This window comes from Tachyglossus aculeatus, chromosome 20, assembly GCF_015852505.1.
Source record: "Tachyglossus aculeatus isolate mTacAcu1 chromosome 20, mTacAcu1.pri, whole genome shotgun sequence".
NCBI classification, from domain to species: domain Eukaryota; kingdom Metazoa; phylum Chordata; class Mammalia; order Monotremata; family Tachyglossidae; genus Tachyglossus; species Tachyglossus aculeatus.
This window is the reverse complement of record NC_052085.1, coordinates 22489617-22516183: the sequence shown is the minus strand read 5'-3', so window position 1 is coordinate 22516183 and position 26567 is coordinate 22489617. Positions and strand designations below refer to the sequence as shown.

The 26567-nt window shown below is 41.7% G+C and overlaps 1 protein-coding gene across 1 annotated transcript in view; it reads left to right on the top strand.

The window, feature by feature from the left end:
* Window positions 1–26567, top strand: part of DYNC2H1 (dynein cytoplasmic 2 heavy chain 1) — a 224903-nt gene that overhangs the window by 176940 nt on the left and 21396 nt on the right. Inside the window, exon 86 of the mRNA XM_038761670.1 lies at window positions 8141–8230. Coding sequence (XP_038617598.1) covers window positions 8141–8230 — 90 coding nt within the window. The remainder of the gene's footprint in view (window positions 1–8140; window positions 8231–26567) is intronic.

Below are 26567 nucleotides of genomic sequence, written 5' to 3'. Positions count from 1 at the left end.
TGGCATTTCTTCTACCACACCTGACGGGAATGCAACTGGAATGCTCCGAGGGAAAGCGGTGAATGCTGTAGTTTCTCGACAGGTCCCGCTGCTCTGACCCCGGCTGGGTCTGCATAGGGCAGGCGTGGGATGATTAGAGGAGACCCCCGCGCTTTGGCAAGTGTGAAGGGAAGTGGTCTCGCTATGCGGATATCTTGAGGGGGTGGGGGTAGAGGCAGGGGTAGTGGCTCCAGCTGGTAGGGGACTCTCTAGTCGTGGCTGGAACACCTGGCAGGTGCCTAGAGGAGCTGGCATGGCTGGGAATTGGTGTCCTGAAGCTTGGGACCCACTGCAATCACAGCTCGAGCTGCCGGGAGTCGAGACTGGAACAGCTGAGTTTGCCCAAGGGGCCACCAGAGCGTGGCCTAGCAAATAAAGCACGGTCCCGCGAGTCAGAAGGAACTGCCTTCTCATCCTGGCTCCGCTGCTTGTTTGCTGTGTGATCCTGGGTAAGTCACTTAACTTTCACTCGTTCATTCGTTCAGTTGTATTTATTGAGCGCTTACTGAGAGATGAGTTGCCAAGGAGGACAATTGGTGCAGGTGCCAAGGCTGATGCTCGCTCTTGAGGTCGAAGGCCAGTTTTCAGGCGTCCTTCCTGTCAGTGGGAAATCTGAAGAGAAAACACGAGTGGAGAAGCAGCGTGGCTCAATGGAAAGAGCCCGGGCTTTGGAGTCGGAGGCCATGGGTTCGAAGTTTGTGGGAATCAGCAATCAAAAGACTCTTGGGCCTACCCCGAAAATCATTATTTTCATCAACCTATTGCACCAAAAAAAGTAGTAAATGGGCCTCAAAGAGGCAGATTTCATTTGAGCTGTATGAAATTCAAATGTAACCCCCTACCTCAGCTCTGCCCATTTAAAGAATTGAAAGCTGACAGGCCTTATGCCAATAAGAAACGTGGTGATTCTATAGTTTTATATGCCCCTTGCTGACTGAGCCACTGGATGGCAGAAAGAGAAAGTGTTTCTGATATTTTGGGGGAAGAAAAGGACTATAAAATTCTATTAGTATCTTTTTCAATGTTGGTGGTTAAAAACATGAAGCTTTGAACTCTGAAATTATAGCATACAAAAGCGTTCTGCTGAATCGCTTCATTTTTTGCTGAATAATCATCCATATAATGTCCTCTTTTGATCAAAATGAATGGTTTGTGATCCTTCTTGTGTCAGTGATACTGTGAACCCGTGAGCCAGTATGTATGGGTATATGTGTCCTTTTAAAATCATTCATACCCAGGACAGTTGGCAGTGTATCCATCTCAGTTGAAGTATGTTGGCCATTGATCAGAACTCAGCTAGCAGTGGATTATTGATCGATTATCAAAACTCTCAATTAAGTTTTTTGATGGCTGTGCCACGTTGTGATGATGTGATTATCTGGTGGGAGCAGAAATTAGTTAAGGATTAGCAAAGGCAGTCTGCAAGATTTGCTATTTGAATTCCAAACTCTCTAATCCAAATCTGCTGCCTAATGAGACTCTCCCCCTTTTTCATTCCTAATTTCATTTAATAATGATGGCATTAGTTAAGCGCTTACTATGTGCAAACCACTGTTCTAAGTGCTGCGGGGGATACGAGGTAATCAGTTTGTCCCACGTGGGGCTCACAGTCTTAATCCCCATTTTTTACAGATGAGGTAACTGATGCACAGAGAAATTAAATGACTTGCCCAAGGTCACATAACAGACATGCGGCAGAGGTGGGATTAGAACCCAGGTCTTTCTGACCCGTGCTCTGTCCATTAAGCCACACTCCTTCTCCAAATAGGACAGGCAATCTGTGTGAGACAGTCAGGGAGTGTGTCGGTTACATTTTTATACCGTACTCTTCCGAGCGCTTAGTACAGTGCTCTGCGCTGACGTGGCTCCAGACTGACTGACGTGGCTAAAGATCCGTTGGCCCTTTTCCAGTCTTGTGTGGGCCCAAGATAGGACCTTTGCTCCCAAGGAAACGGCTCTGCGTGAACTGGGCCAGATTCTAGACTGTAAGCTCGTTGTGGGGAAGGAATGTGTCCAATTATTGTTGTATCGTACTCTCCCAAGTGCTTACTACAGTGCTTTGCACACAGTAAGCACGCAATAAATTTGACTGACTGACTGACTGACTGCCACCACCGGCATAGACTTCCATTTTCTCAAAGGCCAAAGTAATTTTAAGGACACCGGCGCATTGGTTAGTGCCAACATTGCTGCCTAGCAGTAATGCATACGAAGGCAGTCAGATTCACTCCAAAATTCCTAGTTGGGGAATGTGGAGCCGGGGGGCGGGGATCAAAACATTGGGTGAACCCAAGTTCCTTTATTCCTGCAGCAACAGTTGATTGATTAGTTGCATTAATGCTAAGGAATAGCTGTTGAGCTTGGCCTAGCAATTGATCTGCAATGAACTCCTAATTTATATTAATTAACCACTTACACTGTGATGAGATGAACAATTACCATTAAAATATCTCGCTGCCATTTTATATTAGCTGCCGATTTATGATTTCAAGAGATTTTTCGGGATGGAATTGCACAAATGAATTAGGTTTGTCTTGTTGGTCAGGCTCATTAGACATGATTAGTGTTAAATTACTGAAATCAAAACACAGTATCATTACCCTTTGACCTTCCCATTGTAGTAGAACCCTTGATGCGCCGATTCGGTCGCTTCCAACCCGATTGCATCTGCACCAAAAAGTAGAAAGTATGTTTTGGAATCTGTGCGCTTCTCCCCTCTAAGTAGCAAATAGCGGTACCACCCTTGGCTCTGCCAGCCTTGTAGAGTAATTACTAATATTAAGAAATTAATTGGCAGGAATTGGTAACCCCCTGCTGTATGTGCCACAGAATGGCATGCCAAAACATCCTGATTGGCAACTGATTTTTGGCGGCATTGTCAGATCCCTTTTTTCCCTTTGCTCTTCCTTCCTCAGTTTGGGCTGAAATAACACTAAGGCTGGAGCAGCAAGCTGAATCTTAAGGTGGCCGGGCCCCCGTATTGTAGCCAGAGCTCCATTTCAGGGCACGGCAGATGATCTCGAAATGAGCTTGCTGAAGAGGATCTTCTCTGTCGGAATCAGACGCCTGTCAGTGCTTGTTGCCAGCTTAGAAGCCGCTGACGCGCTCACAGATATAAGTATGGAAGCCAGAGCACATTTTGGTATCCGTAAGCTCGTCTCTCAACTGTAAGCTCCTTGTGGGCAGAGAACGTGTCTGTTTATTGTGATATTGTAATCTCCCAAGCGCTTTGCATAGTGCGTTGCACACAGTAAATGCTTAGTAAATACAAACAATTGAATGATTGAATGAATCCATGCCCAAGTGGTTTGGGGAATGATCTCTGGAGGGAAACCAGCTGACTGATCTCATTTTCCAGCAGGTTTGTTGCTGCTGCTTATGACAGTGGTATTTGGTAAGCGCGTACTATGTGTCAAGCACTGTTCTAACTGCTGGAGTAGATAGATACAAACTAATCAGGTTGGACACAGGCCCTGTGCCACATTGGGCTCACATTCTCAATCCCCATTTTACAGATGAGGTAACTGAGGCCCAGAAAAGTGATCCTGTATGGGGATCTCAGTCTCAATCGCCATTGTACAAATGAGGTAACTGAGGCCCAGAGAAGTGATGTGACTTGCCCAAGGAGAAATAGCAGACACGTGGCAGAGCCGGGATTAGAACCCAGGTCCTCCTGAATCCCGGGCCTGGGCTGTATCCACTAGGCCAGTGTGCCGCTGCTCTGCCACAGTGACCACCTCATTTCAGGGGTTGGGGGCCTTAATGGCTCAGCCAAACCCCTTTTTCCTATCTAGCCAGACCCATCCTGTCTCTCCATCCATCGTGATTGCTGTGGTATAAGCCCTCTGCCTTGGGGAGGAGCCTTGGTAGCCAATCTCACTTCTTTAGCTGCATATACTCTTACCTTGGCCCACTAAGAAAGAGCAGAGCATGAGAATAACTGCTAGACTTCTTTCCACCACAGAGAAAGCAGGGACATCCATTCCCCTCCACCCTCCCGTCAACTAGCTTGTTGTGGGCGAGGAACGTGTCTTTATTGCCATATTGTACTCTCCCAAGCATGTAGTGGAAGTGTGAGTGTTTTGCTCACAGTAAGTGCTCAATAAATATGATTGACTGACTAATGCGTGATGTATATTTTTCCTCGGGGTTATAGTCGAAAGAAAATGAGCTGATTTTTGTGAATTTTGAACGGTTAAGTGGAAAGATATATCAATATCACATCAAGCGTTTGGAATTATCAACTAATAGTGTGTTAGTTACCAACAGTTTATACTGAGGGTTTGACTCTCCATGAGGTACCACAACCATCAGGGAATAATATTCATGAAGCAGTCTCATGCCTGGTGAATAGCAGGGGCACTTAACAAGTTTAGATGCTTACAATTTGCCTGTCTTTAGTTGCTTGACTGTTAGTGCAGACCTTAAAACACCGGCATTTGCATAGTGTGAAATAAATTACTTAGAAGCATTTAGTTTCATCCTAATTTGCCTGCATTCAAACATAAGCAATTTATTTGGAAGCATTTTGTAATTTAAGGTGAAATGAATATCTTGATGTTTAAGTTTGTCTACTTAGAAAAAATATTAGCTATTCCCTGAAAATGTGGAAAAGGTGTCTAAGAGAAGAGGAAGGCATAGAATATCAAGTATGCCAAGGTAACTTCAATCAATTATATTTATTGAGTGCTTACTGTGTGCAGATCACAGTACTAAGCACTTGAGAGAGCACAATACAACAGAATTAGCAGACGTGTTCCCTGCCCACAGTGAGCTTACAATTTAGAGGGGGAGACAAACATGTTAAAGATTGGTACCAAACAGGATGAACATGAATGAGTTTGTTTTAATCACTTTGACCGTTAACGGTGATAAAATCATAGTTATACACACACTTATCACACTTCTGCTTAGCTTCAAAAAAGTTTAAATGAAACTTTTCACATATGAGGAATTCTCTTCTGAATCGCTGAAATCGGAGTCTGGAGAAAACTGTACATTGCAGCAATACAATATTTACGTGACAGCTAATTTACAGCAACTGTAATATATATCGACATGCACGTCAGTCTGCCGAAAGAGTATTGACTCTAAAGCAAATGCAGTATTCATTAGTAGCTAGGACGATGTGCTGAAAGCGTAGCAGACCTGATGACAAATATGCTCTCTGTTATTATAAAACTATGTTGTGAATATTGGGATCAAAATGTGTGCCATGATTTTGTCAAATGGCTCACATCATGTTATTTATTTTCAGTGCTGAAGAAAGGCAAAAATGCAATTCTGAAGTAGCTGTGCAAGAATGTTACCCTGAACAAATGTCACAACAAATGAATTTGTTGAATCAACATCTTTATTAACGAAATCTGCTTTTATTGAAGCCTAGGATCCTAAGGTTAACACCTCTCAAGAGTGTAAACTCTTTTCCCTTATAAGGTGAATTTCCTTTTCCAGGCTTTCAAATATTTAACATAATTGATTTGCCTGGCTGTAGTGCCTGGAAGAGTTGATTCAGCTCTTATGGGTGGACCATTTTTCACCCAGCCAATCAATAGTGTTTATTGAGCGCTTTACTGAGCACTTGGAAAAAATACGGTGGAGCTGGTAGGACCAAGATCATGTCCTTCGATTTGAGAATGTCAACCACATAGTAGTTTGGGTCTTACTATTCTTCAGTAAAATGTCCAGTGAATTTCTTTGAGTCAGTAATCCTGAGGCAGTCAGAGACAGAAGAGTTAATAAGCATGATGATACAATAATTTCCTCCAGAACACAACTTTCTAGGGCCCAATTTGGATAGAATGAGATGGAAAATTGGGGCTCATAGCACCTTGAAACAGCTCTGAGAGATCTTAAGGCAGTGCTACCTGAAGCACGAATGCCTTCAAGCAAATTACATTGTGTTTCTGTGTCAGAAACAGTATCTGATCATTAGCTTTATATTGGGACCGAATTCTTTCATTCAATCATATTTATTGAGCACTTACTGTGTGCAGAGCACTATACTAAATGCTTTGGGAGTGTACCATATAGCAATAAACAGGTACTTTCCCTGACCACATTGGTTAGTACTACATCTAGACTGTGAGCCCACTGTTGGGTAGGGACTGTCTCTATATGTTGCCAACTTGTACTTCCCAAGCGCTTAGTACAGTGCTCTGCACACAGTAAGCACTCAATAAATATGATTGATTGATTGATCAAACTGCAGTCAGTACACCTGAGTTCACTGTAAAATGTCGTTCAAGTAATACAGCATTTCTAATACAGAAAAACAGTGCAGATGGTAGAAATAAACAAGGTCTAGAAGCAGAAGTCACAGCTTCTAATCCTATGAATACTTTTCACTTGTGTTTGAACCATCTTAATCGGTAGTATTTATTGAGGGCTTACTTTGTGCAGAGCTCTGAAATCAGCACTTGGGAGAGTACAATATACCTAGTAGAAACTATCTCTGCAAACAGTAAGCACTCAGTAAATACAATTTATTAGGAGGAGAAGACTAATGAATAGGTGGGGGTAAGTATTGAAGAGGCAGGAAGGGTGGAAATAGGGAAGGTCAGGGAAGGCCTCCTGGAGGAAATGTAATTTTCAGGTGGCGAAGGTAGCAGTCTGCAGTTTGGAAGGCAGTTCCAAACAAGAGGAAGGGGTGAGGAAGCGGTTGGTGAGATTGAGGCATAGTTGCGAGAGAGGAACAAGGAAGGGAGGATAGCTGCTTGAGTGCTTGAAAGCCCAGTGGTAGGATTTTCTGCTCACTTCAGAGAAGAAAGTGCCTCCTTCCTCCTGAACCTCCTAAACCCTTGCCCCCATTGAAATAATGACGAACAGTTGTTAATGCTTGGTTGACGTCTAAGTGCAAACAATGTGGTAGCGTTACCCATTAGTTTTCAGCTTCACTCACACGGATGGATGGAATCTTACCATTAGGAGAGGCATCTTGGAAAACAGAGATCCATATATATACTTACCAAGAAACTGGAAAAATGGGGTTTAGGAAATCCATTCTCAATTTTTCCAGTTTCCCGTTAAGTATGTCACGGAAGATTGAATCTAAATCCTTTCGAAAGATGAGACCTATTATATTTGCTCCTTTTTCAAAGTCATTTGTGGTCTTCCTCTGTTGGAAGGAAATTAAATTAGTTAGGATTTATTCCTCCCACGGCCAAATTGGTATTTATACATTGTTTTGTAGTGGGGAGATGTTTTTAAAAATATATATTTGTGTATTTCTGGTATGTCTCTTGATTTTTTTTTTAAAGCTTCATTTCCATATTGGGTACTTCACTAGTGCTCAAAAGTAATTTTGTGATGTCTTAAAAAACAACTTTACATTCTGGATATCATAGATGTCATTATGTGTAATTGAATACTTATAAATCCTCCTTTATTTCAGTGTAGTTCATTGACATTGCATTCCAGGTTTTGCTTGTTGCTGTTGTCTGATCGTACCTGACCTATTTTGTGAAGATGAAGCTCAAAAATTGTTAAAGGCATGTGCTTTTTCAGTGTTATCTATTTGAAACTAGGATAGATCATCCCATGGTGATTTTTTTTCATCTTTCCGTCACACATCATAATACTTGGCTAAGATAAAAACCTTTTTGACGGTGCTAAAAATGATGATCTTTCCTTCTACACTAGTGACTTAATTTGGAAAAATGCCTTTGTAGGAACAAAGGATTTCATCGTACCATTTTTAAAGTCAGATCCATTTGAAAGAGTGGATGTCGCAAACAATGTATAAATATATAAATCATAATGGTTTTCGTATTAATCAAAGTAGTAATATGTTGCACATATATAGTAATTTTCCTGTGACCTCCTCAAGGTGATTTATTTTATATTCCACCAGCAGCTCGAGTGAAGGGCTACTCTCTAGGTATCATTTGGTATGGGATGATGAACCCTCTAATAATGTCATTTTTTTCCTTCCTTATGAATCTCATTTAACAAGGCGATATTCAGTTCACAGTCAACAGTAACGATTAGTGAGAATTCTCCAGAAGGCATTCCTCGCACTGTTCTGCAGAAGTGTTCGTGTTGTACGACATCATAGGAGGATTCATTTTAACAAGAATTTTACCTGTGTGTTTTATTTCAGTGTCCCCTGACCTGGCAGAGCAAATGGGAAGGTCCGGAAGATCCCCTGCAGTATCTCAGAGGTCTTATAGCTCGAGCCATTGCAATTCAGGTAAAACCAACTGCGGGCTGTGACACCTTATTTTTTTTTTTAATCGTATTTGTTAAGTTCTTACTCTCTTCCAGGCGCTGAACTAAGTGCAGGGGTAGGGACAAGCTATTCAGGTTGGACACAATCCATGTCCTACTTGGGGTGTATTGTCTTACAACTCCCCATTTTATCAATGAGGTGACTGAGGTCCAGAGAAGTTAAGTGGCTTGCCCAAGGTCACACAGCAGACACAGGGGTGGACCTGGGATTAGAACCCAGGTCCTCTAACTCCCAGGCTCATGCTCTTTCCACCAGACCATATTGCTTCTATAATTGTTGGCTAATCAAGAATATTTATCGAGTACCTAAGCAATGTAGAGCACTTCGCTGAGTACTTGTGAGAGGACAGTAGAGGTAGAAGGCATAACCCCTGATCCCAAGGAGTTTACGGTCCTAATGGGGGAGGAAATACAAAACTATAGATTGGAGGATGAAAGGGAATGGAAAAGTGGATATGTGGATGAATACCTGAAGGGACTGTAAGTCAATTTGTACAAAAGCACATTGACTACAGACAAAAGGAAAGTATGGGCAGTGGAGCATATGAAATTAAGAAATAGGGGTAGTGGGATTTTTGGGGGGAGTTCCCATTACTCATCCTGCCACAACAAATTCTGCTACTACTAGAAGCAGCATGGCTCAGTGGAAAGAGCCCGGGCTTCGGAGTCAGAGGTCATGGGTTCAAATCCCAGCTCCGCCAATTGCCAGCTGTGTGACTTTGGGCAAGTCACTTAACTTCTCTGTGCCTGTTACCTCATCTGGAAAATTGGGATTAAGACTGTGAGCCCCCCATGGGACAACCTGATCACTTTGTATCCCTCCAGCGCTTAGAACGGTGCTTTGCACATAGAAAGTGCTTAATAAATGCTATCATCATTATTATTATTATTATTGCTACAGTTTCAATAGTCTCCTTGAAACTTTCTTGAAACTTCTCAGAGGATTATGGCTGCTATTGTGAAATGGCCTTAGAGCATTTAACATGAACTTCCTTATATTCAATCTTTTGAAACATGTATTACCATTTATCTGTGGATCATTTCATACCAAGCATAATTCTCCATCCAAAAGTGTCCCATCCTCTTGCTCCTGCTGGTCTCTTTCGTAGGCTTGATCTCTAGTCCTGGAATTCCGTTTCTGAATTTTGCACCTTGTTTCGGTTTTGTTTATTCCTTGATTTCAGCATCCCAAGCAATGAAGTTGTTTTACGTGGTTTTCTCTTTAAACCAAGGTGACTTTCCTAAAATGCTTTGTGAATTATTTAATTCCTTTTCTATGTTTAGTAGCTATGTGATCTCCCTTGGAAGAATGGTTTCTGCTTTGAAAGGAAAGGCAATATTTCTGTTGTCATAGTAGATTCATTTTAAAAACTTGTCTAAGGAATTTCCGCTACATATCACAAAAGCCGCCCCATTAGCAATGTTTGAACCCCTCCTTTCTGTCATATTATGTAAATTTCTACTTTTCCAGTGTTGTTGAAGGGCAGGCCTGCCTAGGGGCAGAAGCATTCATTAAATCACCAGTTGAGGTCTCTCCTAGACTTGTTATTCTATGGTCTTTTAATATCTTTGAAAAAAATTTTGATTTCTCTGTAGATTTGTTCCATGTTTCCTACAGTTATAATCATTCAGCAATATTTATACCTCTATTCCATAGAGACCCAAGCCGATTCCCTCATATTGTGAACAGGACTAAAGGTGATATTTCATTATTCCCTTTTCCCCCACAGCTTGGGAATGCTTCCTTTGGTCATCTTAACCTGCACGCCGAGTAAAGGTTCTTTTCCTAGAAGTGATAAGTCGGTAGTAGTGCTTTGGGAATTCAAAATGAATTAATTCAAAATGAAATGACTTCACTTTTAGTGTTCCTTATCTTTTTTTAGCTTGAAAAATACCTGAATTTCACTAGTTTTGTAGACTTTTTCTCACTTTTTAACCAGTGAACTGATGTCCAAAGTTAAATTGTAGTTTGAGGCCACAGGAAGTATCTATTTTTGAGCTTCATGCTCCTGGTTGCCAAAGCAACTGTAGGTAGGACTGAAGAATGATTTTACCATATTGTTGGGAGCTTATTGAATGATTTTGAATTGTTATTTATAGACCAGAGTGCAAATTAAAATGCCTTGACAGTATGAACCTAAGGTGATTAAGCTTGGAGAAGTGAGTTAATGCCTCTCTGATCCACCTGACAGGCATCACCTTTAACTGAAGTTAGATTAGATTGTCATTTCAAAGAATGAAATAGATTTCACAACTCAGGAATCAATAAAAAAAAATTGCAATAGAAGCCCCAGGAAAGAGGCATTTTTTTTTTCAAAATAACAGGGATCTAAGTTATGGTGATCGGTCCCATAGGTATTCCAGTGAATTCCGTAATTTTACCTTAAATCCTTAATTTCAGTGCATTTTGGTGAAGAGGAAAAACAAGTGTAAAAGCAGTTGAGCAGTGAATTGCTTTTCAGATGACTAATGCTTGTCAAAAGCCGACCTATAAAAGTTTTAAAAAGGAGGCACCTACCGTATGTTCTGGCTTGTATTGGAAATCACACTAGCTGGGGAGATGTGCCTGTAGATTAAATTACTAACACGAATTACTCGACTCTCATCGCTCCCGGAGAAGGGACACAATGTTCTTGTCTAGTAAAGCCAACTGATGGAAGTGAGGTTGGTTGTTTCAGGGGAGTTTATAAGTTTAGGCCTAAGTTTGCAAAATAAAGGAAATTGAACAGAACGGGACTAGTCACTTCTGCCAGTTCGTCAAGATCTAGTGAACGTTTAGTGCCGTACTGGCCCAGGAGTTTAAAACAGTGCTCAATAAATGCCATTGATTGATTAATCAAGGAAAAACTCCTCACTCTTGGCTTCAAGGCTGTCCATCACCTCGTCCCCTCCTACCTCACCCCCTAGAGTAATAGAAATTACTCTATTTCATTTGTACATATTTACTATATTTTATTAATGATGTGTATATAGCTATAATTCTATTTATTCTGATAGCATTGACACCTGTCTACTTGTTTTGTTGTCTGTATCCCCCTTCTAGACTGTGAGCCCATTGTTGGGTAGGGACCGTCTCTATATGTTGCTGACTTGTACTTCCCAAGTGCTTAGTACAGTGCTCTGCGCACAGTAAGCGCTCAATGAATACAATTGAATGAATGAATGAATTGTTGGGAGTGGTAAAGGAGTGTGAAGGGGAGTGCATGGCACAAGCAGGAATAACGCGGTATCATGGGGATTCTGGATTCCTTTCCATTGTTCCTTCCCGTAAGATTGGAGAAGCAGGCAGGAATAACGTGATATCATGGGGATTCTGGATTCTTTTCCATTGTTCCTTCCCGTAAGATTGGAGAAGCAGGCAGGAATAACGTGATATCATGGGGATTCTGGATTCCTTTCCATTGTTCCTTCCCATAAGATTGGAGAAGCAGGCAGGAATAACGCGATATCATGGGGATTCTGGATTCCTTTCCATTGTTCCTTCCCGTAAGATTGGAGAAGCAGGCAGGAATAACGCGATATCATGGGGATTCTGGATTCCTTTCCATTGTTCCTTCCCATAAGATTGGAGAAGCAGGCAGGAATAACGCGATATCATGGGGATTCTGGATTCCTTTCCATAGTTCCTTCCCGTAAGATTGGAGAAGCAGGCAGGAATAACGCGATATCATGGGGATTCTGGATTCCTTTCCATTGTTCCTTCCCGTAAGATTGGAGAAGCAGGCAGGAATAACACGATATCATGGGGATTCTGGATTCCTTTCCATTGTTCCTTCCCGTAAGATTGGAGAAGCAGGCAGGAATAATGTGATATCATGGGGATTCTGGATTCCTTTCCATTGTTCCTTCCCGTAAGACTGGAGAAGCAGTATGATGCGGTTGGTAGAGCACAGGCCTGTGAGTCAGGAGGCCATGGATTCTAGTCCCAGCTCTGCCACTTGTCTGCTGTGTGACCTTGGGCGGGTCACTTCACGTCTCTGGGCCTCAGTTCCCTCATCTGCAGAATTGGGGATTCAATACCTGTTCTCCCACCTACTTAGACCTTGAGCCTCAAGTGGGACCTGATGATCTCGTACCTACACCAGCGCTTAGTACAGTGCTTGGCACATAGTAAGTACGTAGTGGAGAGAACCTGGGCTCGGGAGTCAGGAGGTCGTGAGTTCTAATCCCAGCTCCGCCACTTGTCTGCTGTGTGCCCTTGGGCAAGTCCCTTTACTTCTCTGTGCCTCAGTTACCTCATCTGGAAAATGGGGATTAAGACTTTGAACCCTCATGGGACAGGGACTGCATCCAATTCGATTTGCTTGCATCCACCCCAGCTCTTAGTACGGTGCCTGGCATGTAGTAAGCGCTTAACAAATACCACAATTATTATATTATTATTGTTATTTTTGTTTGGAGCATTAGCTGCAACTACTGCTGCCGCAACCCTCCCCACCCCCGAACTGAACCCCCCTCCTCCTTCTGCCCTCCCCTAAATCATCTCATCCCTGCTGCTGTTGCCATGGGAACCCAATCCCCTCAAGTCCTGGGCACTGCTCCCGGCGGGACTGGGCCTGTAGTTGCAACCCCTGTGATGTAGAGCTCAGAACAAACACCAAGTAAACGTCTGAGAATGTCTCGCGTTGGGCCATTCCCCGGAGACTACTGGATATTTTGTCTCGAGCACAAAGGCAGGATTAGGAAACCTTCTTCCAACAATCAAGCGCTGGCGAGAGTACGCTACAACAAAGTCCACAACGAGCTCACAGTCTAGGCACAGGCCTCACTGTAATATAGCACAACACAGCGTAGAAAGAAATGGTGGTACACACCATTGTCTCTCCCTCTAGTAATAATAATAATAATAACACTTATGATGGTATTAAGTGCTTACTATGTGTTCCAAACGTTGGACTAAATGCCAACTAATTAGGTTGGGCACAGTCCCTGTCCCACATAGGGCTCACAGTCTTCATCCCCATTTTACAGATGAGGTAACCGAGGCCCAGAGAAGTGGACTTGCCCAAGGCCGCACAGCAGAAAGTGGCAGAGCTGGGATTAGAACCCATGACCTTTTGATTTCCAGGTCCATGCTCTATCCACTATGCCACTGTGTCTCCCCTTCTAGACCGTAAGCTTCTCGTTGGCAGGGATCGTGACCATCAACTCGGTACTGTAAGCTCGTCCTCTAGACTGTAAGCTCATTGTGGGCAAGGAATGTGTCTGTTTATTGTTAAATTGTATGCTCCCAGGTGTTTAGGACAGTGCTTTGCACACACTAAGCATTCCATAAATACAGTTGAATGAAGGAATGAATAAATGAATGCTCTTCCAAGCACTTAGGACAGTGTTCAGCGCAGTGTAAGTGCTCAGTATGTACCACTGATGATGATGCTCTACATACTTCAGTAAGTGCTCAATAAATGGCATCGATTGGCTGAGCACTTAGTACAAATCATCACACTACCCACGGGGGAGAATTCAGTAGAGTTAGGACACATGATCCCTGCCTATGAGCTGCTTATAATAATAATAATAATGGCATTTGTTAAGCGCTTACTATGTGCAAAGCACTGTTCTAAGCACTGGGGGGGATACAAGGTGATCAGGGTGTCCCACGTGGGGCTCACAGTCTTAATCCCCATTTTACAGATGAAGGAACTGAGGCTCAGAGAAGTGAAGTGACTTGCCCAAGGTCACACAGCAGACATGTGGCGGAGCCGGGATTCGAACCCATGACCTCTGGCTCCAAAGCCCGGGCTCTTTCCACTGAGCCACGCTGCTTGTGACTTATCTCTCCTTCTTCTCCAACTCAAAACTTCTTTTCGTGTCCGTTACCCCTGCTAGATTGTAAGCTCCTTGAGGGAAATTAGTAGATTGCTATACTCTTCCAAGTGCTTAGTAAAGCTTTCTGCATAGAGTGAGCACTCAAATATTATGGATTGAATTGCATTTCAGAATGTGTATGCTTATTTAATTGGCACTATTCTGAGAAGCAAGCATAGGCATAGAATTCTATAATTTTTTGGTTCAGCGGCACGTAACTCACAAGCCCGGAGAAATGGCCACTGAAGGATACTTTTAAGCAGCAGGCAAGTATATAAAACATAATACATTTTCCTGAAATGGTAAAATGTTTCATGCGCTGTTCTGCTATCTCATCGCAACTAGAAGGGAATTTTATCCTAAAACTCTGCCTTAGGGAAATGGCTAAAAAAGATTAATGTTAATGTGTATTTTGTAGTAATTCTGTTTGAATGCACAATTTCAAGTTCAAGAAACCATTTGTTGGATAAGACTTTTTTTTTTATCCCCTAACACCTGAAATTAAATCCCTTTGGACATTTTTAAAGGATTAGTGTAAGTGCTACATTATTCTTTTGCCAATACAAATTATTGTTGGGTAGGTATCAGTTTTTACAGTCCATTAAACTAGTATAGAGAAGTACCTCTCTGTTGTGCAATTGATATTAGATGAGCTTCAAAGGAGATACAAGCTGTACAGTATAATATCCAATTCATTTTATCTTCTCTCTCATTTTTTCTGCATGTACTGGTGAACCCTGGGAGCAATTGCGATCAATTCTTCCAAGAAGCAATAACATGTAAATCTTGTGGTACTGCACTCTGTCTAGCTGATAGCGAATTACTATCAGTACAAAATGCCAAGCTACTAAACGTCTCAGGATTATATTCTCAGATAATTTAATGGTATAGTAATGTGACTAGTTGTCAGCCTTGTTGTCCAGTATATCATGCTGAGAAGCAGCGTGGCCCAGTGGAAAGAGCCTGGGCTTGGGAGCCGGAGGTCATGGGTTCTAATCCCAGCTCCGCCACTTGTCAGCTGTGTGACTTTGGGCAAGTCACCTCACTTCTCTGAGCCTCAGTTACCTCATCTGTAAAATGGGGATTAAAACTGTGAACCGCACGTGGGACAATCTGATTACCTTGTATCCCCCCCCCCCAGTGCTTAGAACAGTGCTTCAAACATAGTAAGCGCTTAACAGATGCCATCATTATTATTATTATTATTATTATCACCGACAGTAGGGTGGTTGGTTATGTATCATGGGCTATTCAAGCGCTTAGAACAGTGCTCTGCACAATAAGCGCTCAGTAAATACGATTGGGTGAATGAATTCAGTAAACGCTTGCTGATTGAGAATGACGGTCAGTCAACTGATGTAACGTGTAAAATACTGGTCTAATTTGGATAGCGTGGTGTCCACAACCTAGATTACTCCCCTGGCAAATAAATAAATGTTATTTATTTATAATCATGTCTGTCTCCCCCTCTAAACTGTAAGCGCATGGTGGGCAGGGAAAGTGTCTACCAACTCTGTATTCTCCCAAGCGCTTAGTACAGTGCTCAATAAATGCGATCGGTTGATCGGTCGAATAATCGATTGTCTTCCCCTTCCCTTCTGTCTGTTGCAACTCTGCCATCACAAGCCCCAAATGGGCACTTTTCTCCCTCCACCGGTTCTTCTGCCGATTCCTCTCAAGGCCCTCCCTTAAATTCTCCTCAGCTGGTTAATTTCAGCCTCCTCTGCCACTGGGAATGCAGTCTTCTCCCACCTCGGCTCCCTCTGCCTTCTGCCTCATCGGCTCGTTCTCCCTAAATCTGTCCTTGGGACATTTTGGTCCATTCTCATTTTCCCGTCCTTCGTTAAAATGAAAAACACAGTTGGTCCCATTTCACCGATATAATTTTGCAAGCAGGAAGACAATGCTTAACCACCCCGCTTATCTTCATGCTTCCTGTGGCCTTTCCTCACATTTCATTCATTCAGTCGTATTTATTGAGCGCTTACTGTGTATACAGAGCACTGTCCTTTCTCTGCTCCGACTCCTCTCCAAATTCCAAACACCTTACGTACGTTCTGGGATCTAAGTGCAGCAGGGTGGTCTTCTAAAGGCTCAAAGCACCTGTAAGTGAACAAACAAAATAATTAGCCCAGTAAAAATTAATTTGATATTCTACAACAGTAAGAATGTGAAAGGACCTACCTCCTGGGGGTCTGATAGGAAAATGCAGAATTTGTAGCAAGCTCCGTTTAATTGCTAAAATCAATAAATTGCCTCTACACCTATCTGTTTATTTGCATCGATGAAGATAAAATCAGCTTAAATGCCCGATAAATCTCACAATTAAACTGTTTTCTCCCAATTTAACTGTACGCCAAGGCTAGGAGGGATAGTTTCCTCGTGTTTCATGTTCACAACTCCTATTATGATAATGGGAACTGCACATGGCCGATGCCTCTGGGGTCCCAAGTTCCCTCTGCCAAATCGCGTTATTTCTGTGTTTGTGTATTTAATTTAATTATCTGAGGAAGCCCAGCTAAGATGCTGCACATCCTAGGTTTCCAAGAAGTTCTGTTTGTTCCCAGTTTTTAGCTAAGTTGATTGAAGGATCCCTGAGAAAGGAGTATGGCATAGTGGATAGAGCCCAAGCCTGAGAGTCAGAAGGACCTGGGTTCTAATCCTGGCTCTGCCACGTGTCTGCTGGGTGACCTTGGGCAAGATACTTCACTTCTCTGTGCCTCAGTTACCTCATCTGCCCCATATGTGGCTCAGGGACTGTGTCCAACCTGATTAACTTGTACCTATCCTAGTGCATGGAACAGAGCTTCACTCATACTTAAGTGCTTAACAAATGCCATCATTATTATCATTATTCTCTGTGTCTCATTTACCTCACCTGGAAAATGGGGATTAAGACCCTGAGCCCTATGTGGGACAGGGATTTTGTCCAACCTGATTAGCTCACATCTACCCCAGCACTTACAGTGCCTGGCACATAGTAAGCACTTAACAAATGCTTATTTAAAAAAAAAGAAAGAATGAAGGTAGGGATTGCCTTGAATAGTTTCTCCATCGGAGACTGAGACAAAGCCTTGTTTCTAAAGACTCTAACAACTTGAATTCTGTGAAGACAGTGCTTATTCTTTCCAAAGGCACATCATGCTATTCATATAGAAAATGAGCTGCCTTTTCTGTGTCGCCTGGAAAAATTAAATCGATTTTAGGTATTGTCTAAAGTGTTAGACAAAGACAAGAGCAAACTTCGTTTTATAAAGCAAGTTGTAAAATAGGGCTTTTCATTTATCCCCTAGGAGCAACTATTATATTCTTCCGAATCCCAACCCTTGAACATAAAACATGAAACCAACTGTGAGAAAATCAATCGTATTTATTGAGCGCTTACTGAATGCGGAGCAGTGTATTAAGTGCTTGGGAGAGTACAGTATAACAGAGTTGATGGAAAAGTTCCCTGCCCCAAAGAAGTTTACAGTCAAGAACTGGAGAAGCAGGCAGTTTTCCAAATGCGTGTCTGAAAGTAGCCTAAAATACTCTGGGCGCAAGGGAAGCCCTGTCAAAGTTTGGTTACACCAGCCCCCCATAAGGACTGAATGCTTAAGACAGACTGACAAATATTCCAAAATAGATATCAGATTGAATCAACCTTGAAAATGCAATCGCATAAATTTTGGGGGGTGGAGGGCGGGGGTTATATACTATTAATTATGAACCAGAATATCACCCTATGATTTTATTGGGGAAATCTGGCCAAGGATAAAAACTCATCAAACGTTGGTTAAAAAATACAACAACCCCACTTAAAGCTTGTGTCTTTTCTCTATGAGCTGCTTTCTGTTCAGTCTGACAGACTAAGATCTTGTTAAGGGTAGTGAGATTTGAATTTTTGCTTTGCTTTGCAACTGTTCTCTACTGTTGGGTATTTTTACAGTCTCTGTTGGGAGAGCAGGTTTTATTAAATTCTCTCACCCTTGCAAAATTACCACTCTTGTAGGTAATGCCTTAAGTACAAGGGTAATATGTTGCTATAGGTGATGAGTATTTAGTAGTATTTTTATGTTTAAAACTTTAAGTATAAAAAAATTACTAAATATTGATCGCCTGTAGCAATACGTGCCTAAAATTTCCCCAACCTATTAAATGATCACATTTTCGAGGAAAGGAAGTGTCCGATATTAGAATAAGGCTAGTGCTACGTGAAGGCATTGCTTGTTAAGGTGATGAGTATTTAGTAGTATTTTTATGTTTAAAACTTTAGGTATAAAAAAATTACTAAATATTGATCGCCTGTAGCAGTATGTGCCTAAAATTTCCCCAACCTATTAAATGATCACATTTTCGAGGAAAGGAAGTGTCTGATATTAGAATAAGGTTAGTGTTATGTGAAGGCATTGCTTGTTAAGGTCATTGCTAGAACAATGACAGTGTAATATGGAAGGAACTGCGACTAAACACAGCTGCAGAGCCAAGTCATTGGTATTCTGTTTTCTTTATCCCTGGTACCAGTAAAGTTAACGAGCCGCCAGTCTATTATATTCCATCGTCTTTTATTTGTGACCCGAAGACTAAGGCAGTAGTGCCATATTTAATACGGTTCCCTCTAGTTGAAGGGCGGTCACATGGATTTTTGCCTCTGGGAATGTGGCATTGTTAGTGAGTTTATAAATATCAATGATTGATCGATTCAGGAGGGATGTGAACCCTTCTCTCTGTCAAAAACCGAGCTAGGCTTTTTACTCTTTTTCTGCCTCTTGATCTAGTTGTGTATTGCTGGTCTGGGCACAGAGTTACCTCAGGAGCAGAATGCCAATCACAATTGTTTGTTGAGTGTTTGATTTCTTAGTGTGGCCAGCTACATAATCCTAATTTTCTGAAGGCTTAGCCCTGTGCCGACTCTGTAGAGTGATTCATCATAACCTATATATCTTCTTTTCTACTTGCCTCAAGCAGGAATGGGGAATGTGTCTGACCTAATTAACTTGTATCTACCCCAGCCCTTAGAACAGTGTGTGCCACATAGTATGCGCTCAACAAATTCCAATTAAAAAAGCACAGTCATCATCATCTATAGTAATTCTGGGATGTCTGCCTCAAAGACCTGTGATGGTATTTGCTGCCAGTTGAGCTAAAATAATTTCTCAGTGGATCGGAAGCATATTCCGGCTCTATCATCCTCGCCTCTCAATTTCTTTTCAAGTCTGGCGGCTTCGGATGGGTTGAACGTGACTGGACTTAACACATAGCCCAACTTCTTTTGCTTTAACATTTGTCAAAGCCATATTTTGTCGGTCAGTCTGACAATCAGTGATGTTTATTGAGTGCTTACTGTGTGGAGAGCATTGTACTAAGCCCTTGGGAGAATAGAATACAACAGAGTCGAGGTTGTCAAAAATTTTGTCATGTCTCCGAAAACATTTTGAAGGCCTTGGTTGGCCACGCAGCGTGCTTCCTGAGTCTGTCATGCTACATAGGTCACGTCTGTAAACTCTTCCATTACAGCGTAAGCTCTCTGTGGACAGGGAATGCGTCTTGATCTCCTGTTTCCCTTCCAAAGCATTTAATACTCCCGTGTTTTCTTCTGCTGTCTGATTGGAATTCAGAAGGATTCTGCCTAGAGTCGTGTGGGAAATGGGAAGTAATGAGGTGGCTGGTAGTTTTTCACCCTCAGGTCTCCCCCTTCCTGACAATGGTAGCATCAGAGAAGACCTATGACATTTTTTCAATGTTCCGTATCTTTCGGAAGAGCTCGTGCACATGACTGATGTTTTGGGTGCCTACTTGCTTGCATATTTTTTTTATAGAATTGCGGTTTATGAGCTTAGATCTGCTAGGGTAGTTCCGGCCAGATGTTGGGTAGATAGATGCTCTTAGCTAAATGTTGAATTGGAACCAGAACTAGGATCTCTCAGATCCATTTTGAGGAGACAATAGGTTCAAAATTGAAAAGCTTGGGTATGTGGTTTAAAGTTGTCAGCTCCTGCTCTAGATTCCACAGGGATTGGACCCAGGTAAATATCTGAACGAATTGGGTGATTGTTCCTCATAGACTTAATGGAGCAAAATCTATTTTTTGCGGTACTTGCTTGCAGGAACTTGTAGTTCTTAGTTCCTTTCAACTAGGAACGTTCAGTGGTTACTTCCCACGGTCTGTCTCACCTTTGACTTTTATCAGTATACCTTTTTAATTTTGGAAGTAGTGTAAACAAACAAAATCGCTGGGGACTTGAGAGTTTTGTGAAATGAAAACAATTTGTCCTGAACTGAAATCTAATATATTCAGAATGAAATATATTTCTAGTTGTTGTGTGGACCGGGACAAACCAAAGCATTAGAATGCTAACATTCCTGATTGTAACAAGTTTTCCAATTTCCTGGTTGAATAGACTGTAGTAACCCTTAGTAATAATAGTACTTGTTAAGCACTTTCTATGTGCCAAGCACTGTTCTAAACTCTGGGGTAGATATGAGTTAATCAGGTTGGACACAGTGCCCATCCCACACTCTTAATTCCCATTTTACAGGTAATAATAATGATGGTCTTTGTTAAGCGCTTACTATGTGCAAAGCACTGTTCTAAGCGCTGGGGAGGTTACAAGGTGATCAGGTTGTCCCACGGGGGGCTCACAGTTTTAATCCCCATTTTTACAGATGAGGTAATTGAGGCACAGAGAAGTTAAGTGACTTGCCCAAAGTCACACAGCTGACAGTTGGTGGAGGCGGGATTTGAACCCATGACCTCTGACTCCAAAGCCTGTGCTCTTTCCACTGAGCCACGCTGCTTCTCCAGATGAGGTAACTGAGGCCCATAGAATAATAATGATGGCATTTGTTAAGCCATTACTGTGTGCCAAGCACTGTTCTAAACCCTGGGCGGGGGGGGGGGGTGCGGTACACAAGGTAATCAGGTTGTCCCACAGGGGGCTAACTGTCTTAATCCCCATTTTACAGATGAAGTAACTGAGGCCCAGAGAAGTTAAGTGAGTTGCCCAAAGTCACACAGCAGACAAGTAGTGGAGGCAGGATTAGAACCCATGACCTCTGACTCCTAAACCCGTGCTCTATCCACTAAGCCATGCTGCTGCTCATCAAGATAATGTTGTTCGTCAACATTGGCTCATCAACCAGATAAAGGAACACATCTTGCATTATACGTACAAGTATCATGTAGTATAGTACACAACTATTATGTAGTTGTAGATACAATGCAAGTTTTGTTTTGTGTATATGTATATCTGGTGAGATATAGGGCTCAAATTCCTTCATAGGGTGCATAGAAACATACATGTACATCTGATCTTTCCTAAACATTATTCTGAGAGGAAAGAATGGAGGTTTATTCCAGGCAATGCAGTTTTAAACTGCAAAAACTCAAATTATCCAAACACTTGAACTCCTTAGAGTTTGCACCATTAGAAAGACCATCAGGCCTTGTTGATGTTCGGTTTGTTTTCTTATTTGGAATATGGCTGATATGTTTTTGCCCACCCCAACATAAATGTGTGTTAGTTTCTTTCCCATTGCTACTTAAAGGCAAAATAATTTTCTACTTCACCTTCATTATCCCTGTGTTTCCTTGGTTACCACTGGATTGCACAACGAACCCAAGAATGTAACACCAACAGAGTGCACATTGCATTTTCTTGTACGAAGTAATTTGCCTTTTGGACATTATTGTGAAAAGAATTGTGCAGGATTCAAGTTTTCTCTTGTCGGCTATTATAAAAATGCTGTCACCTTATTAGTTCATATATGCCTACACTAGCCAAAGAAACTTCAAAAGTTTGGTGAAAAGTGTAGTGTTAGCGGAGAAGAGCTAAATCTTCCAAGTGCCTTTTGGATACAAGGTTTCAATTGGCATTGGATTTAAAAAAAAATATTCCACAACCCCAGGCAGCCAGCTAAAGGACGAAGTGGAAAGTACATGACTCAAACTGTACAGGAGTTCAATTGAACCTTAAGTTGTATAAATGATAATGTGAAAATCCATCAGCATCTGTTCAGTTCTTTCCATTGCCGCTCAATAAAAGGCAGTCAGTTTGCTGTGGGTGGTTATAGGCGATAAGGAGGCCCTGTTTTCAACTAGAAAACACCCTCCGACAACATTTTGAAGGCCTTGGTTTGCCACCCGGCATGCTTCCTAAGTCTGTCATGCTACACAGGTCATGTCTGTAAACTCTTCCATTACAGCGTAAGCTCTCTGTGTGACAGGGAATGCACCTTGATCTCCTGTGTCCCTTCCCAAGCACTTAGTACTCCCGTGTTTTGTTCTGCTGTCTGATTGGAATTGAGAAGGATTCTGCCTCGAGTCGTGTGGGCAATGGGAAGTAATGAGGTGGCTGGTAGCTTTTCACCCTCAGGAAGCCCGCTTCCCGACAATGGTGATTACTGCATGAATAGACTGTAGTCTGTTCATTCATAATAGATGTTATGAGCAAAAAGTCTACCCTTTCTTGTTCCCCTCAGACAATCCTCCCAGATTTTTATTATGAAAAAGAATTGTAATAAGCTGTCAATTAAGGATTTGGCATTGTACTCTCCCAGACAGTAAGAGCTCAGTAAATACCGTTGATTGAATGGTTTAAGTGTCCTTTGCCGTGATTGTAATATTAATTTCTGAGAGGTTTCTAGTAAGACAAATGATGGCCAGATTGGTTTAAAAGGGTTTCTAAAGCCGGAAGTCAGAAAATGGGAGCAGCAATGGCATTGTAGATAGAGCATGGACCTTAGAGTCAGAAGGTAGGTCATGAGTTCTAATTCTGACTCCGCCACTGGACCGCTGTATGACCCAACAGCCACCTGCCGCCCACATTCATTTAATTACCTTTATTCAGTCCATTTGGGTGTAGGTTTAGTCCATTGTACATTCAGTTCTTTTTCTTGATTTCTCTATTTATAAATATTTATATGTATGTAGCAATGAGTAGAGAGTAAGCTCCTAATAATAATAGTATTGGTGATATTTATGAAGTGTGAGAAGCAGCGTGACTCAGTGGAAACAGCACGGGCTTAGGAGTCAAAGTCATGGGTTCTAATCCCGGCTCCACCACTTGTCTGCTGTGGGACTTTGGGCAAGTCACTTCAATCAATCAATCAATCGTATTTATTGAGCACTTACTGTGTGCAGAGCACTGTACTAAGCGCTTGGGAAGTACAAGTTGGCAACATATAGAGGTGGTCCCTACCCAACAGTGGGCTCACAGTCTAGAAGGGGGAGACAGAGAACAAAACCAAACATATTAACAAAGTAAAATAAATAGAATAGATATGTACAGGTAAAATAAATAAATAAATAAATTATTCACTTCTCTGGGCCTCAATTACCTCATCTGTAAAATGGGGATTAAGACTGCTAGCCCCATGTGGGACAACCTGATTACCTTGTATCCCCCCCAGAGCTTAGAACTGTGATCAATCAATCAATCAATCAGTAGTATTTATTGAGTGCTTACTGTGTGCAGAGCACTGTACTAAGCGCTTGGGAAGTACAAGTTGGCAACATAATTACTATGTTAATAGCAATGTTATGTTATAGCTATCTTATAGCTATGTTATAGCTATAACATATAGCTATGTTATAATTACAATTACTATAATTACATAATTACTATAACTTACTATGTGATTGGCACATAGTAAGTGCTTAACAAATGCTGTTATTATCATTATTATTATTATTATTATTATTATCATTATTATCATTTGCCAGGCATTGTACTAAGCACAGGGGGTAGATACAACCTTATCAGGTTGGACAGTGTCCGTGCCCACATGGGGCTCTCAGTTTCAAACCCCATTTTACAGATGAGGTAACTGAGGCACAGAGAAGTGAAGTGACTGGCCCAAGGTCACACAGCAGAAAAGTGGCAGAGTAGGATTAGAACCCATGAATTTCTGACTCCTAGGCCACTGCTCTATTCACTATGCCATACTGCTCCTCGCAGGCAGGGAACATATCACTGTTTTGTCTTTCCCAAGTGCTTAGTGCAGCACCTTAGAGTAGCACGTGGGTGCTCAATAAATACCAGTAGTACTACTAATTAATTATGCTGTTTGTTAAAAAAGCATGAGATAATCAGGTTGGAAATGATCTCTGTCCCACATGGGGCTCACCCAAAGACTAAGCCTGTAGTAACTAATTAAGTGCCTATAGTACTAGAGTTTCTGCCGCCATATGTGCTTTTGTTTCAAAATGCTCTCCTGCCATGGGTGCTTAGCTCGACCCGTTAGTCCATTACCAAGTGAAACACTCAAATAAAATGTTTTATTGGGAAAATTATTTCCAAAGTACGCACAGTGCTGCCATTTAAGCCGCCTCTACAGAGGAAACATTCTGTTTGAAACGTCTAAGAAACAAGAGTAGACTGATAACTTTTTAAAAATGGACTTCATCATCAATCATCAATCGTATTTATTGAGCGCTTACTATGTGCAGAGCACTGTACTAAGCGCTTGGGAAGTACAAATTGGCAACATATAGAGACAGTCCCTACCCTACAGTGGGCTCACAGTCTAAAAGGGGGAGACAGAGAACAAAACCAAACATACTAACATACATACAAACATACTAACCAAACTGACTTCATGACAGTCAGTGATAGAGAGTATTTGGTGAAGTATTCATAAAAGCAAACAAAGCAGAAATTTTGGTGATGCGCATTTCTGTGGCTCCAAATACATTGAATTTGCTTCCTTCCAGCGGTCGAGGCCTTAAAATTGGGTTGACTTGTACTTCACAGGTAAAACTCCGTTTATTAGAATAAATACAGATATTCGCAGATAATCAATCATTACTCTCCCAAGCGCTTAGTCCAGTGCTCTGCAGAGAGCAAGTGCTCAATTAAAATGATTGACTGAATGGTACTCACCGAGCGATTTCTCTGTGCAGGGACTAAGCTCTTGGGAGAGTGCAATAGTTAGTATATGATCCTTGACTTTAAGCAGGGAAGTCAGACACTAAAATAAATTACAGGTAGGGGAAACAACGGAAAACAGGAGATCTGCATCTAATTGTTATGGGGGGAGAGGATGGAATGAGTCCACAAATGCTAAGCAGGGGTAGGGGGGTGGCTCAGTGGGAGAGAAATGGGCCGCCAGTGAGAGGCAGACGGGCCTACTAAGTAGAAATATTCACTCAGGTTAATCTATGTTCAGTGGAAATTTAATATTTGGTGAATGGGGTAGTTCTGGTTGACATTTCAACATGTGGGCGGAGAACATATTGCTTACCTTTAGACTGAATGCTCGTCCTCAAGACTGTAAGTTGGTTGTGGGCAGGGACTATGTATACCAACTATGTTGTATTGTACTCACCGTAGGGCTTAGTACAGGGTTCTGCACACAGTAAGTGCTCAGGAAATACCACTCTTTTCTACTCAGAATCCATAATTATGGCAAGATAGCAATAAAGTCTGCAGAGCCATTATTAACTTTGAAAGATAAGACCAGGCAGATATCAATTAGCTGCATACCTTTAGCTGAGGAAAACAGAAGGCTGTCTTATTAATAATAGTTTTAGATAAGGGTAAGCAAACTGCATTGGTGACATTTAAAGGTCACTTGATTAAATGAAGAAATAAAAAAAATCTAAAGCACCGTTATGTCGCTTTAGGAAAGGAAATAGTTACATTACATTCAGTACATATCTTCAAGGACTTTTGTATGAAATTCACCCGCTTTGGTGCTGGTTCCCTTGTACCAGGTTGGACAAACAGAGAAATTTGCATTTTTCAATATGTCTGAGCCCTCGCTACAATGAAGTGTGTTATTATGCAAACACAGTGGCTTCAGAGAGTTTATTTCCTCCCAGCCTAGCTTCGGCTGACAAAGATTTAAACGGTTGTGTAGATAATAGTGCTTTACAGTAGAAGAAACACAGCTTGTGTCATCCTTTCTGCACGGCAATAACTTAAACGGAATATTTTCCAACCTCCTTTCAAAGCAAAATAAATTGCAGGGTGAATGAGCATTCTAGAATGTTTTAGCATGTGGGAGTATATTTGGTTTTACAAATGACACTACTGAATTAACCTTCTTGTGCGCCATTTATGATCTGGGGCTGGGAACCCAATACTTTTCATTGAAATATCTAGGAAATAGTACTAGCAGGAAATAACCCCTGAGAAATACAATTTGTCTGTGTGTTCAGCATTTTATGTTGAGTGGATATAAACTACTAACATCTACATTTAGGTGAATTCCGCAGCACTGCAAATTCAGAATTGGCACAACCTGATGACTCAGAGCCCTGAAACGGAAATCACGGCATAGTCCCCGCCTGCGCCCGTATTTAAGCTGAATTGTTATTTTTTGCATAATCGATGGGCACTCTGCTGTGAAATTCTGGCACCAGGAAGCTGAGTTCTACCTATGAGACACTCAGAAAATAATGAGAGAGAAAAGTAACTTGTTTCGTTGCTAGCGATTTTCCAGGTTGCTGCCATGGCCATGAGCATAGCTGTTTTTAATCTTTAAGTAATGAAAAGTGACATCCTGTC